The 14,876-nt window shown below is 31.9% G+C and overlaps 1 protein-coding gene across 3 annotated transcripts in view; it reads left to right on the forward strand.

Moving 5' to 3' along the window:
- Positions 1-9,388, forward strand: part of LOC110024716 (alpha-L-arabinofuranosidase 1-like) — a 20,214-nt gene extending 10,826 nt beyond the window's left edge. For all 3 annotated transcript variants that reach the window (XM_020724841.1, XM_020724839.1, XM_020724842.1), the window contains exons 8-18: positions 2,277-2,422; positions 2,514-2,559; positions 2,883-2,935; positions 5,014-5,158; positions 6,034-6,152; positions 6,242-6,313; positions 6,410-6,513; positions 7,287-7,343; positions 7,485-7,683; positions 8,368-8,511; positions 9,136-9,388. In XM_020724841.1, the coding sequence (XP_020580500.1) occupies positions 2,277-2,422; positions 2,514-2,559; positions 2,883-2,935; positions 5,014-5,158; positions 6,034-6,152; positions 6,242-6,313; positions 6,410-6,513; positions 7,287-7,343; positions 7,485-7,683; positions 8,368-8,511; positions 9,136-9,258 (1,208 nt within the window). In that variant the 3' untranslated portion in view covers positions 9,259-9,388. The remainder of the gene's footprint in view (positions 1-2,276; positions 2,423-2,513; positions 2,560-2,882; positions 2,936-5,013; positions 5,159-6,033; positions 6,153-6,241; positions 6,314-6,409; positions 6,514-7,286; positions 7,344-7,484; positions 7,684-8,367; positions 8,512-9,135) is intronic.
- Positions 9,389-14,876: the final 5,488 nt, after the last annotated feature.

Consider the following 14,876-nt stretch of genomic DNA (forward strand, 5'->3'; position numbering starts at 1 on the left):
TATGTCCCTTTTGCTTGCAATAATTTCATCACTTATTTTTACAATTCTATGTTATATGACCAAATTTCTTGCAGTTGTAGCATTGCACTGATGCCTTCCATTTGGTCTGAGCAGCATATGTCATATTAATTATTTCTAATGATCCACCTTTTGTAATGATCCACCTGATCCACCTTTTGTACTAGTAGCAGTTTGTGTCGTCAATCTTTGTTCTTTGCGTAGTAATTCACCGAAACAAATATCCAAACAAGGAACCAGATCTCTGTTCAGCAAACCAGCTCAAGCAGTTTCAAATTCAGGTCTGAGCTTCATTAAAAACTGATCACGGCGACTTTCTTCATAAATAGCCTAAAGACTAGCTAAGTTCTCCTTTGTCGCCTTAGCATAGATAATGTCAGTATATTCGCTCCATAAATTTAGAAAGCCAGAATAATATTGTTCAATTGAAATATTACCCTGACTATAATTACTCATGTAAAGTTCTAATTGAAAGCATTTCGCAGAATTATCTTGATTGTAAACGCGCTTCAAGCATTCCCACATTTCTTTAGCTGCGCCAAAGGATCTTAAATTGTTCACCATATGAGCCTCATTAGATCCCAAAATTCAGGAAACAATCTGAGCATCCTTTGTTTCCCATTGATCAAGATTTTTTGCTTCAGTAAGAGCTGGAGAAGACCCATCAATATGAGTCCAAAGCTCCTTCCCTTTTAAGAACATTCTGAGCTGAAATTTTCATGCGACATAATTCTTTCCCGTAAATATGATAGTTAAGGTTTTAGAAGACATTCTAACTAGAATTGTCGTTGATCGAAATTAACCAGAAATCGAAGAATGCCAAAATATCCAAAAATCCAAATCGTTGATCCAAATCAATCTAAAAAATCGTGCACTGCCTTAAATTAGGAAAGGAGTCCAAAGCCAAGGAAAAACCAAGAGATCCAAAAAAAATAAAAGAAAATCAACCAAGGCATAGGAGCAGCGGTTGTCGCGATCGAAGCAGAGAGGATTGCGACAAAGTGGATCCAACTAGGCAGAGGAGCAGCGGGTTTCCTTGGACTCCGACAACAGTGGACGAAGATGCTGCATAACTCAAATAAGGACAAAAACGAGCGCTCCTGGCGAGGACCTTGAAAGCAGTCGATGATGTCGGCGAACGATAACAAAAGCTAAAGAATATCAAGTATCCAGGATTCAGACCAATTTAAGCTCTGATACCATGTTAATATTTTGAGCAAATAGGTTGAATGTCTTTCCTTTACTTTCATTCCAATAAATAATAGTCTGTAAAATCTATTTTAGGTACATAATATTCTGTATAATCTCTTTAAGGTAGTTTAATTAATACATATTCCTAATTTAAATATTCAGCTAAAAGGAAAGAATTCATGCAAATATAATATTTCTTTCTTTGCAGCATTGCGAAGAAGAAAACTCTTTATTATGTCTGATTTCATTTACTCCTGATTGATATATGGTTTCCCACGTTTTTATGTATCCATTTTTTCTATGAATATTTGAGCTTGATCTACAGCTGTACTATTGGTTTATGTTCTTTTCATGTTATCAACTTTTTTTTTTTCTTGCATGCATTCAAAGCACTATGGTGATGTCAATTGTGTTAATTTCTGCAACCACCTTTTTGCAAAATATGCTACCAAAATTTAGCCCTTGGTTAAAGTGGTATCTTATATTTTTATTTATTTTATTAAGAATATTTTGAAAAAAAAATTCTTATTTTGCCTTCCCACTTGTATAATATTTTTCGCTTGTTGACGCTTTTTATTTTCAATTTTCTTGCTCAATATATTTGTTCAATTTGGGAGCACCTTTGTTTTATATTTTCTTTTTTTTTGTTATTATTATTATATTTTTTTTTATTTGATTTGAAGGAAAAAATGTTTGGTTATTTGATCATTTTTGGGATTGCTTTTATTTTTTGTTTTTGATTTTATTTTAAAAATATATATTTTTAGTGCATTTTTTATGTTTTATTTTTTTATAAAAACAATCTAGCTTGTTTTTAAAACCACTCAATACATCTAGAATTTTTTTTTAGTGTTTTTAAAAATTATTAAATATGTTATATCATATCAAACATATATTGCTTTAAATCAAAGCATAGAAAAAAAAACAAAATAAAGATAAAAAACGAAAATCAAAAGTGAGTATGGTTGTTTTTAAAAACACTCACAACACTTGCTTTTGCCTATTTTCCAACAATTATTCGGCTTGGGCTTCTATGAGAATTAACTTTTTCACTTTATCATATCCAGGTGGCTGCTTTGTGGAAGGTGAATGGCTCAGAAATGCATTCAGGTGGAAAGAAACCTTGGTTCCCTGGGAGGAAAGGTCTGGCCACTTTGGCGATGTCTGGATGTATTGGACCGATGAAGGGCTTGGATACTACGAGTTTCTTCAAGTACTCCATTTTTTTGGCCTGATTTTTCGTTCACAAGCCAAAGTTTAATACCTGTAATTCTGAACTTTGTTTTGTTGTTTGTTAAATACAGCTTGCAGAAGACCTGGGTGCTTCGCCTGTGTGGGTGGTCAACAATGGTATTTTTATTTTGAGAGTTTGGATCAGTTGAAATTACGTATTTGATTTTGACTCAATATTTTATGTTGTCTGTTTTCTTCATTGCCACCCAATTTTTATGTATTTACAGATGTAACTCCTAAACTTTGCATTTTACATTTACACCGCCTAAATCTTTCCTATCACATAAAATATGCCTCCATTTTACTTAAAAAAAGTGAAACACACCATTTCGTACATAGGTAAGGCGGTATGTATGTAAAAATTGAAGTTTAGTTGTTAGATATATATATGAATATGAATTGAGTGGTATTTGTGTAAATCTTCCTTCTTTATTTTTCAGGGGTTAGCCACAACGATCAAGTTGCTACTCCAAACATCTTAGCTTTTGTTCAGGCATGGTTTCAACTCAAGTTTACATTTGTACTATGGTAGTTGACAAGAGTTCAGGCTTTCGAATGAATTATTTGTATGTAGAATTATGACTTTCAATTTAGCGTTTCTTTTCTCAGACACTCTTATATCCTTGGAACTATTTTGCCCATGCAAATATAGCTGTGTACTGTAGCATTTTTTTTTTTTCCCTTCATGAAGATAAAAAACATTTCAAGATTTAAACGGATAAATATAAGAGCTCACCAGTAATCCAGTAAATTTAGAGAAGTTCAGTGATCATATAATCAACATACACAAAACAATTGAAGTGAACTCGAATCCCTAAGAGGCCATTTGGGATCACTTTTATATTTTTTTTTATTTTATTTTTTAATTATGTTTTGATTTGAAACAAAATATTTTAGGCTATTTGATTAAAGTATAATTATTTTTAAAACCAGTAAAAAATCTAAAAATTATTTTGAGTATTTTTAAAAATATGTTAATTTATTTTTAGAAATAAAAAATAAAAAAGATGTAAAAAAGCACAATAAGCAAACATGTTCTTAAAAATAAAAGAAAAAACAAATAATAATAATAATAATAAAATTCGTCCCAAACATGCTCTAAGCTAACAAAAAGATTGAAATTGTTAGGCTCATCAAAACTAGAAAACAACTAGTGCTTAGAAAGCTTAGAGAAACTTTGAAAACTAGCTTTGAAAAGACTTTATCTTTTTTGCTAAAGCACGTAAGAGTATTAGATTTAATCTTCCATTAAATAGATGAAAAATTCAAGGTGGTTGGACGTATCGCTTCTTGGTATCATTTTATTTTCTAATAATTTAAATTAATTATTGTTAATTTTACACCCATTACAATTAAGTATTATATACTAAATCATTGTCAACCATTCCTAAGTCCTTTCTCTTATAATCTCTTTTATATTTTTCTAGCATTTCACTTATTGCAACTGACATTCACCAATTAAAATTATGTTATTACAAAGCACCTCACTCCATATATAATTTTAATAGCTCTCCATAATCAATAGAAAAAGAAATGAACTGAATGGTTGTTATTATGTGGAGCCTGATTGTATTAATCATTGTTCACTAAGAGCCCTTAATTTTGTCGACCAAGCTTGACGGTAAGTTTGTCGCGATTATTATTTATTTTTTGTTCTTAGGGCCCCATGCCATATTTTTTTGTTCTTAGGGCCCCATGCCAAGACCAACAAGGCCTTGACACCCATAAATAGCGTTGTTGGGCCCAGTAACCCGAGAGCATGCACTGAAGTGCTCGAAAGTTAGCGCTCCAACGCCCATTGGAGCGTAAAATGCCACTATCGCTGCGCCCTGATACCAGTAACTGAATTTGAGCAGTTCTCTACTTAGTATTTTGTCGATTGGAAGTGTATGAGATTTTGATTTTCTCTTATGTACGAGAGGGGAGTGGAGTGTTCTAGAGTTTCCAAAGTGTAGAGAGGCTTGAGTATGGTGTGATTTGTACTATTCTCCTCATTTCCTTCATAGTGAATTACTTGTTGTGATGTGGCTTCGTGGTTTTTTTCCGTTCTCGGGTTTTTCCGAGTCAAATCTTGTTCTTGTTGTGATTTTCATATTTTATACACTTATGTACAAAGTTTTTTGCCTTGGATTTCTTGAATTTGTTTCCGCAATTCATCATATCTCTCCCAATATTGATGATCCTTGACAAAATCTTATCTTGATTAAAAATTCTTTCATAACTCCTAAACTAGATTTAACACCATTCAATAGCTTAACATTACATCTTTAAAAATTTCAGCGTACCTTCGACACACTTGTTTTCATTAATATCATGGCACTCAATCATATGCTCTCTCAGTATTCATAAGAATCATATCAAAATTCTTTTATTTCATTCTAATTTTTTTAATTGTCTCAACACAAAATTTACTTTCATTGAATATTTTTTATATGAAATCAAATTGATTCTCTAAAATCTATACATGGTTGATATTTTTGATCTTTTTTGGCTTTCGTTGAACCTTTTCTTTTCTGGTTTTATAATTTGGATTACCTATTTGGTTCTTTATAAATTGTTGGTTTTGTGTAGGATACACTTGATAGTATTGAGTTTGCAAGGGGTTCTCCCAACTCAACATGGGGCTCACGTCGAACTGCAATGGGACATCCAGAACCTTTTGAACTGAAATATGTGGCAGTTGGTAATGAAGACTGCGGGAAAAAAAATTACCTAGGTATCCTTGTTTTCGTACTCTTGCCATTTTTCTTTATCATCATCATTATCACTCTTATCCCTACGATTTGGTATTTGCGTCTTAAACAATCATTAGTTTTCAATAGCTTAATATATGATATTTATATACTCATTTTTGTATAATGCGCTAATGCTTTAGATACTATGTTGTCTTAATTTCATGTAGTCTATATTCACATTTGAGTTGTTCCAACTTCCTTGTAAACAATAAAAAAAGGGCTGAGTTGCTACAAATTACAATGAGTTGCACACTAGTATGGTTTTTTATGTGAATTTGTTTTATTTTATTATATCTATATATATTTTTTTATGTTTGTGTTAATAATGGTTTAAAGTGTGCGCAAAGAAATTGTAAATCCCTGCTGTTATTTTCTCTTGCAACAAATGCAGTTCCGTAAGGTTACACTTTACAGACTTGACATTAAGGGCAGATTTAGAGAGGGGCTCGTGAGAGGGGCATGTGAAGGCACGAGCCCCCCTATCCTCCAATTTCTGATGTCTTTATATGTAATTTATTAATAAATTTCTTTTATTTGATGTTTTGAAATGTAAAAGAATTAATTTGTGGCCTCTTCCAATAGTAAAGTTAATTTATTGCCTATTTTAATAAATGTACTTGGCTCTGCCAATGCTTGACATATACTAGTTATCTTTTTTTGCAAGCCACTGTGTATGCTTCCAATTTAAAACAGTTGATTCCTTTTTTTCAAATCACTTTTTTTCATTTATGTATACTTTTATATTCTTGATTCATTGTTTCTTGACTTACTGATTATTTTAGAATTGATTAACTGTACTAGATTATGGAATGAAATGAAGGCTCAGGAAACATCTAACATCTATATCATTTGACAGGAAACTACCTGAAATTCTACTATGCCATCAAAGCTGCTTATCCAGATATTAAAATCATTACCAACTGTGATGGCTCATCGACTCCATTAGACCATCCTGCTGATATGTATGATTTCCATGTATGTTCAAGCAATTCTAATGCCAGAATTTAGCTTAGCTTCTCCTCCAGTTTTATATGAAAATCTCTAAAAGCATCGATTTTTGGTAGATTTACACGTCCTCAAACAATTTGTTTTCAATGTCAAAGCAATTTGATCACACATGTCGCTCTGGCCCCAAGGTTTGAAAATTATGATTTATAAAATGCTTCATGAACATTGAGGCCATGGTTGATAGTGTAAATATACTAATTCATTACATATTGATGCAATTTTAGGCTTTTGTTAGTGAGTATGCTGTGACTGGATCTGATGCCGGCAAAGGAAGCCTTCTAGCTGCTTTGGGTGAAGCTGGATTCCTTATTGGACTGGAAAGGAACAGGTACCTTTATGAATTCTCAGTAATATGAGACTGCATTGACGTTTTTTCTGGTTAATTCTTATTTAAATTTCTCATCTTTTTCCTAAATTTTTTTAATCAAGTGATTGTAATATTATTACAGACAAGTTTTTTTTAGTGGTTTATGATTAGGAAAGAAAGCAACTTGTACTCCTTTTAATGCACAGATTAGTAGCATGCACGTTCAGGTTAGCGCTGGTAGAAATAATTGAATGGGGCATTTATGCACGAACCACCCAATTCTTATGTATTTACATATCTAACGCCTAAATTTTACGTTTTAAATTTTTACGAACCAAATCTTTCATATCACATAAAACATAACACCATTTTAACTTTTAAAAAGTGAAATACACCTTTTCATACATAGGTAAGGTGGCATGTACGTAAAAATTGAAGTCTACGTGTTAGATATATATTACAAAAGAGTTGCCTGGTATGTATGTGAATCTTCCTAATTAAAACTAAAAAATTACTTTAATCTTAGTTTGAACTGTAAAAAAATTGGGTAGAGTTCTTGTCTACATGTGCAGTTTAAAATAATTTGAGTTCATTAATAGTTTCCTAGGCTAGCTCGAAATATTTGATTCAATTCAAATTTCTTAGAAATATAAATTTGATTTTCATTTTTCATTGCTGCATATCCAATAAAATCAATTTTTTTATATTTTGACTTTGCATCAGCCCTAGTTCAGACTTATTTTCAAAACTTCTTACTTTGAGAATTGGCTGATGGGATGCTTTTTCTTGAACAGCGATGTTGTTGAAATGGCAAGTTATGCTCCTCTTTTCGTCAATGTCAATGATCGGCGGTACGTGTCACTATGAAATCTAAGTTTTATTAAATATTTTATGGAAAATATAGTTTTCTTTTGTTAGGCTCCTGATATCCAGATTATTCATCTCCACAAGCGAAGTAAATTACTTCAGCTCATATTTTCTATACAACACAGGTGGAATCCAGATGCTATAGTCTTTAATTCATGGCAGCAGTATGGAACACCAAGTTATTGGGTGCAACAGATTTTCAAGGAATCGAGTGGAGCAATTTACTATCCCTCCACAATCCAAGCTGATTCTTCAGGTTCTTTGATTTCTTCTGCAATTCTTTGGGAGAACTTGGAAGAAAATATTAAAATCATAAAAATAAAGGTCAGCTCCTTTGAATATCCCACTTATGTTATGATAATTTATTCATGTTCTGTAATCATTTCTTTGTAATGTTTTGAATTTCTAATTTGTTGTTACATGCAAAAAAACTAAAATAAAATACTCAAGGAATTTGTGTTTGTGTGGGGTATATATATATATGTGTGTGTGTGTGTGTGCGCCAGCGCGCGCGCGCGCGGCGTACTCAGATTAGTTGGTCGAGCATCTGCTTGTCGGTTGTAAGTTCCCTCTTGTCTAGGATTCAATTCCCCCCCCCAGTGTAGGGTGTGTTGCTCCAAATCTTAGGCGCATGAGGGATGGTCAGGGCTTGTATAATAGCCTACGGCCATTCCTTTATAATTATAATACAGGTGTCAAATATTGATAATTGTAACCAGAATTTAAGCAGAAATACTATTGTTGTATTTCATTATATTGAGGCATTTATGATGACTTATAAAGCTTCTTAATCAATACAAAAACCTCCTAATACTTAAATTTGTTCTCTATTTGTCGTCATCAACATCCTCATTATTTTAAACAATTTGCTGTTGGTTTTATTATTCCTCGCTTTCTTTCCATCCCTATAAATTTATTCTTTATTACAGATTCCAATTACTATATTATCAGTTTATTAACTTTACTTTTATTTTAGAATTTTTTTTAATTAATTGTTTTTTAATGAAGATTGTTAACTTCGGGAGCAACCCGGTGAATTTTAAGATCTCTATAACTGGATTGCAAGGAACAATCAATTCGTCCCAATCATCAATAACAGTACTTACCTCCAGCAATGTGATGGATGAGAATTCTTTCGATGTACCTAATAAGGTAAATTTAAGCATTTTTAATATTTTCTCTTGTATGACGGATGATCATGGCTTGCCATACTTTCCTTATACAACAACAACAACAAAGCCTTAATCCCACTGGGTGGGGTCGGCTACATGAATCGTATTTTTTGGGAGCATTTACATACATACAACACAATTCTCATGAATTTACATAACTAACGCCTAAACTTTGATTTTTTCATGTATAGCACTCAAATCTTCCATATCACATCCAAAATACCATTTTCACTATTTTTTAAAGAGGGAAATACACCTTTTCATGCATAGGCAACATCTGTTATATAGGTAAATACATTGTAATTGTATGGCAAGCATGTAAATATTCCTTTGCTTTCCATTTTCTTTTCTTTTCTTTTCTTCTATTATTGTTGATGATTGTGGTGTATTCAAAAGAAATTAATCCCAGATGAGACATTTCAACATATTGATAATATTAATCTATGCTCCAAGTTTATATGTTACGAAGCTTTATGTTGTCTGCATTATTTCATGCTTCTCTAACTGAAACTTCCTAGTTTTTAGGGGACGAGCAGTAGAAAATTCTGTTGATTTTAATGCCAACAATCTATCATAAGCTGAGGTGATAATATTTATGATGCAGGTATTTCCAGTAGAGAATTTTTTGCCAAATGCAGGAACAGAAATGAATATTGTGATTTCTCCGCATTCATTGACTTCAATCAATTTACCACTTGGCCCAACAACTTACATTTCTGCAATTTAGAATAAGAATGGGAGCAGAAAAATAAGAAAAGACATTGTTGTGAAATGCAGAAGGTTGCATTGTATTGTATGTGATCATCTTTGCACTACGTAATTATCAATAAGTTCTGGTAATTATTTATATTGATGCTTCTCATTTTTAGTCCTGACTTGGGGGCTGTTTGGTTCCCAGCATTTCTGGGGTAAAGTAAACCAATGTTGGGATTTTAAAAATTTGGGTGTGGTTGAATGAACAAATGAAAAAAACAATGCAGGTTAGAATTTTGGTGAATTTTAAATCCATTCTGCATTTCAAAATTGGGTATTGGCTGATTTTCAAACACTCTATGGGTCTATTTGGGGTAGTTTATTTGCTACAGTATAGTATGAAAGCACCATCAAATGCATTTGGTTTCGACAGCATGGGTGTGTTTTATTAAATGCACTTGAGGTTTGCAGCTGTCGTCACGGATCCACGTTTTGTAGTTTCGTTCGAAGGAAATGGCATCGCTGCCAATGGTGGCTTGAGTGATAAGCGATCGAGATTAGGGTTTTTTCCGCCTTCGGTTTCCTTTGTACTCAGGTACTTGTGGCGAGAGCTTGATCCCTGCTATTTCTTCCTTTGCTTTCTTTTGTCTGATGGTGCCTTCTATTCTTTAACTTTACAGTTTTGTTCTGTGCGGTTTGTGGTTTCTGTTTCACTGGGGTTTGTTCTTTGTTTTTTTTTTTTTTTTTTTTTTAAATGATAGAAGCACTCATATCGATGAATGTTTTCTATGATGGCATTTGATTTTTTCTGTGATGCTCTTCGATTTTCCTGTGATGACCTTCAATTTATTTTGTGGTTACCGAGCTTTGTTCTATGTTGGAGAAATTTCGTGAAGTTTGGAGAAAATTTTTCTGCGATGGTCTTCAATTTTTTTGTGAAGTTTGGAGGAATTTTTCTTTTAGGGATTGGTATGTATTGTGAATATAAGCCTCATCAAAGATCATTTTAAGAGATTTTAGGATATCTCTTGTTGAAATTAGTGGGAATTATATGATAAGCTCCAACTTTTGATCTCACCTCTAGAGCTTGAAGAATGTTTAAAATTAGAAGATATATAGCTTCTTTGTTAGAGATGACAAATACATAAAAATTGAGTGGTATGTATTGAAATCTTCCTGATATAAGTTGCGTTAAACATTTTTCAATCATGATCATAGTTAGCAGGGCTACTTGAGTTGTTTTTGGATGAAGCGTGGAACCTAATTCATTTTTTCTAGTGAACTTGCTTGATTAAAGTTTAATGAAATTGAGGGTGTGATTGATGGTGTATTCCTTTGAGGGCCATGATTGATGGTGTATTCTTGGCGGTTTGTTCTATGTTTGTGGTTTCTGTCTTTGGTAATCGGGGGACTATCGGAAGGAATTTGTGTATGGGATGTTGCTAATACATGTGCAATTGCTCTTGAGCTATGCGAGATTGGTCCATGGAGTAGTTTCAGCTTTGTAGTCTATGTCTTTGCTTTATTGGATGCTTCAATCGATTCAAAAATTCGGGTTTAGGGTTTATGGCATTGACCGATCATGTAGTCATGGTAGATGATTATGTGGCATCTGGTTATGAACATGAGTTCAAGATGATTCATTAGAGGTGATTATTATACATATGATAGGACATTTTAAAAATTATTTTGTGGTTCTATAGAGCTTTACCAGCTGACATTCGCGATTTGGGTACAATTAATTAAATGCAATGTCGATTTTGTTCTAATAAAACTTTCACAAGGTTCTTTGTTTGTATATATAAGTATACTCTGAATTGAAATGCTTAAAGAAATTGGGGCTAGTGACATTTGAGTATGGAAAAAAAGAGTTGACAGAGAGCATATTGGTATGTAGATTTTAGATGTTTATTTTTTGTTATCTTGTTAGATATGGGCTTTCAGATGTTTACTTTCTGTTACCTTGCTTGTTGTGGGCTTTCAAATGTGATTATTATCACTTTTGTGTTATGTGGAGAAAGGGGTTGGAGAGTTGTGGATTATTTTTTTTGGTTAATTTATATTTTGATGAGTTCAAGTTATTGTTTGTAAAAAATTATGTTGATTATTTCTTTTCATGCTAGTAGTGGTGATGAGTAGGGAAAAAGAAATCAGATCTTCTACTATGTGGGATAAAGATGCGAAGGTAAACTTTTTCGATCTCTACCTAAATGAGGTGGAATTGGGAAGTAGGCCAAACATCTATTGTAATAAGGAAGGATGGCAAAATTTTATAAAAATTTAAAGAAAGCATTAGAAGAGAATATGATAGAATGTAATTGAAAAACAAATAGGATCAGTTAGAAAGGATTGGAAATAGGAAAAGAGTTAAAGCGAGGACACACAAGCTTACGCTGAGATCCTATAAAACAAACCATTAATGCTTCAAAAGAATGGTGGGATGAGAGATTGGAGATAAAAATTTAATGAACATTCAATATTTTCTATTATTTTTTTATGCTGTATCAATTATATCAACATATCAACTATCAATTAATTTAAAAAAAGAGTTAAAGCGAAACGAACCATTAATGCTTCAGAAGAACGGTGGGTTGAGAGATTGGAGAAAAAAAATTAATGAACATTTAATATTTTCTATTATTTTTTTATGTTGTCTCAATTATATCAACATATCAACTATCAATTAATTTATAGGTCATGCCAACTGCCAAGAAGTTCAAGTTTAGTGGCATTGACCCTGAGCTTGAAAAAAAGTTTGACCTAATATTTGGTGGAGTCATGGTCACAGGTGATCGTGCATGCGCACCAAGCGAGAGTGTACGACAACAGAGCTGAGCATGTAGATGCTGAGCAAACAACTGACTCAAATGAATGGTCCAATCCCAAACAAAATGAAGTTGGATCTACTAATTATTCCAAACATACTAGAGCTTAGAAAAAGAAAAAGTATGGTGTAGTTTTCATAAGAACTAAGATTTCACAATTAGTTGTTTCTTGCACCAATAAGTTTAGCATATCACATGCAATTTCTTTTCAGCAAGTTATGAGAATACTGAAAGAAACTCCAAAAATTTATGAAGACCTACCATTTTACTTGTTTCTAGCGAAGTTGCTAGAAGAATCAATTAGGATATAATTCTTTATGTCAATGATAACTGCTCGTAGAGTTAATTATTTACGTTACTTTTATGAAAATTAGGACGTATGACTCTTATGTTATTTTTGGACTTATTTATGTTTGATTGATATAAGTGCAGGACATATTATTTTTGATGTATGAGAACTACAATCTTTCATTATTTCTGGGCTTTTTATTGTCATGGTTTTTATTTAATGTATTACTTGATGATTCATAAGTGTTACTTCTATGTGTTAGCAACATCAATAATGAATAAAATGGATAGAGAAAGTCGCAAAAGAAAATGCACAGTTGCATTATGTTTAATATATGAGTATGAGAACTCATATATTGCTCGCACCCCTTGCATGGCATTCACGTACATTGGTGACCGATGGGGTTAGAGAGTTGCTTGTGGATCATCGAATAAGATTAAACATGTTTCTTATGACACAGTTCATGTTTATCGATCTATTTGAAGAACTTCACAGAAATCATAGACTCCATTGCTCATCCAGAATGACTTTAAGAATGTGTTTGCTATAACACTTTATATTTCATCACAAAATGAGTCTATGAGAGAAGTCATGGAGCGATTCCAAACTTACAAAAAATAATTGGTAGATATTTTTAGTTGGTTTGAATGCTCTAATCAGCTTATCTTCAAAGGTTATCAAATTTAAAGACCCTACATTCCAAAGCACCCCTATAAAGATTTCATAAGATCAATGTTATATGTCATATATTAATATAAATTTCTACGTTCATGTTTTCCAAATTTTACTTAAGCACAATAACTCTAATATCTTACATCATTGACTTGGGACTGTGTTAAAACAATTAATATAACTCATGTGGATGCATGTGTATCCCGAGTGAATAGATTGCATGCATTGAACGTTGTGGTTTGCTAACACAAAATGTTATGCTTATATGAGATTTCAGTATGTGTTTCACCTTTGTAATGACTGGATAGGAAGACAACATATATAATAGTAGCAAATTCAAGTTTGCTGCGCGAAATGATCTATACAACTTTCCAAAGTCATCTTAACGTTTGCTTGAATATGAATAAATGAAATAATTATTTTAGTGCAATACTAATTATTATACTTATAACAAAAAAATATTATTTGATTGACAATGTATATCCATTACAAAGAGAGAATTTCAAACACTTTCCGAATACAAAATATCTCTTTTTTTTTTATTTTGAAAGAGCCAATAACATGGCTTGAGGCAGAAAAATGTTTAACAAGGGGCACTCATCCTTACGTGGTATTATTGAGAAAATAAAAAAAATAGTTATTCTACGAGATATACCCACATTCATTTCAACAAACAAGTTAAAATTGTTGTCACTACAATGACTATCCACGATTACATTCGTCGACATCCTACACGTAGTGATATTGATTTCGATAGTGTAGATAAATATCAATCATATATCTCTACTGAAGCATATGAATATCGCCTAGAGCGGTCAATATCACAAACTAAATGTGATTTACACGAGTAATCTACATATGACGAGTAAAGTGTTGGATAGATATGGAGTTCAGAGATCAAATTACAAATGTAATATTTAATACATAAAATGATGTTGTATGCTATTTTTTCTTTATTTATGTATTATATGTTATAAAAATAATTAATGTTTATTGTAATGACGTTTTATGCAATTTTTTTCATGTGAAATCTCAATTTGGTGCAAATTATTTTTTCTTTCTTTCTACATGTATTTTTTCCTACGTAGATGACCTCCTAAGCAATGTGGGTTTAATATAATTTATTTTTTCTTGCAGGTGTTTTTGGTTTTGAGGCATATGATGAGATATATGAATTTTGAGGTTATTCTGGATGGCTTATACGTTGTTATGGATTTTGACATGTATGAATACGCCATCAAGATAACCAAGATCCTCTGTTTTTTGTTATAAGACTGTGGGGATACTTTTGAATGGCCTTTGTTCTGATATACTTTTGTGACACATATGAACTCGTTATTATATGGTTTAAAGGCAACCGAGATCCCATTTTCTTATGTTCTGTCTTCTTACAATGACAGATTATTCATCGATTTATTCTTTGCTCTAAGACCTCAAAGCTTTATAAATCTTTAATTATGTATTTCTTTTATTCTTATTAGCTATTGTTTCATGTAGTTGTTTGTGGTTTTAAATAGGGGCAGAATCAAAATCTTTTTTTAGGAAGGGGCAAACATATTATAAAAATAAATTTATTAGAAAAATAGCATCATAATTTAAAATAAAAAGCATGAATTTCAATTAAATAATATTACAAGCATTACAATCTATTTTGTATATTCTTACAAATTAAAATTTCCATTAAAGTACAAGATTCATGTGAAACTCAAATTAAATAAAAACAAATTCATTAAACAATCTAATAAATAAATTTATGCAAAATTATTAATAAATAAATGTATACATTGAGACTAACTATAAGTTTATCTCATATTTTTATTTTCTATTTTGGCTTGCTCAAATATATATAAGCAAATATATATATAT

Source organism: Phalaenopsis equestris, unplaced genomic scaffold (assembly GCF_001263595.1).
Source record: "Phalaenopsis equestris unplaced genomic scaffold, ASM126359v1 Scaffold000271, whole genome shotgun sequence".
Lineage (NCBI taxonomy): Eukaryota > Viridiplantae > Streptophyta > Magnoliopsida > Asparagales > Orchidaceae > Phalaenopsis > Phalaenopsis equestris.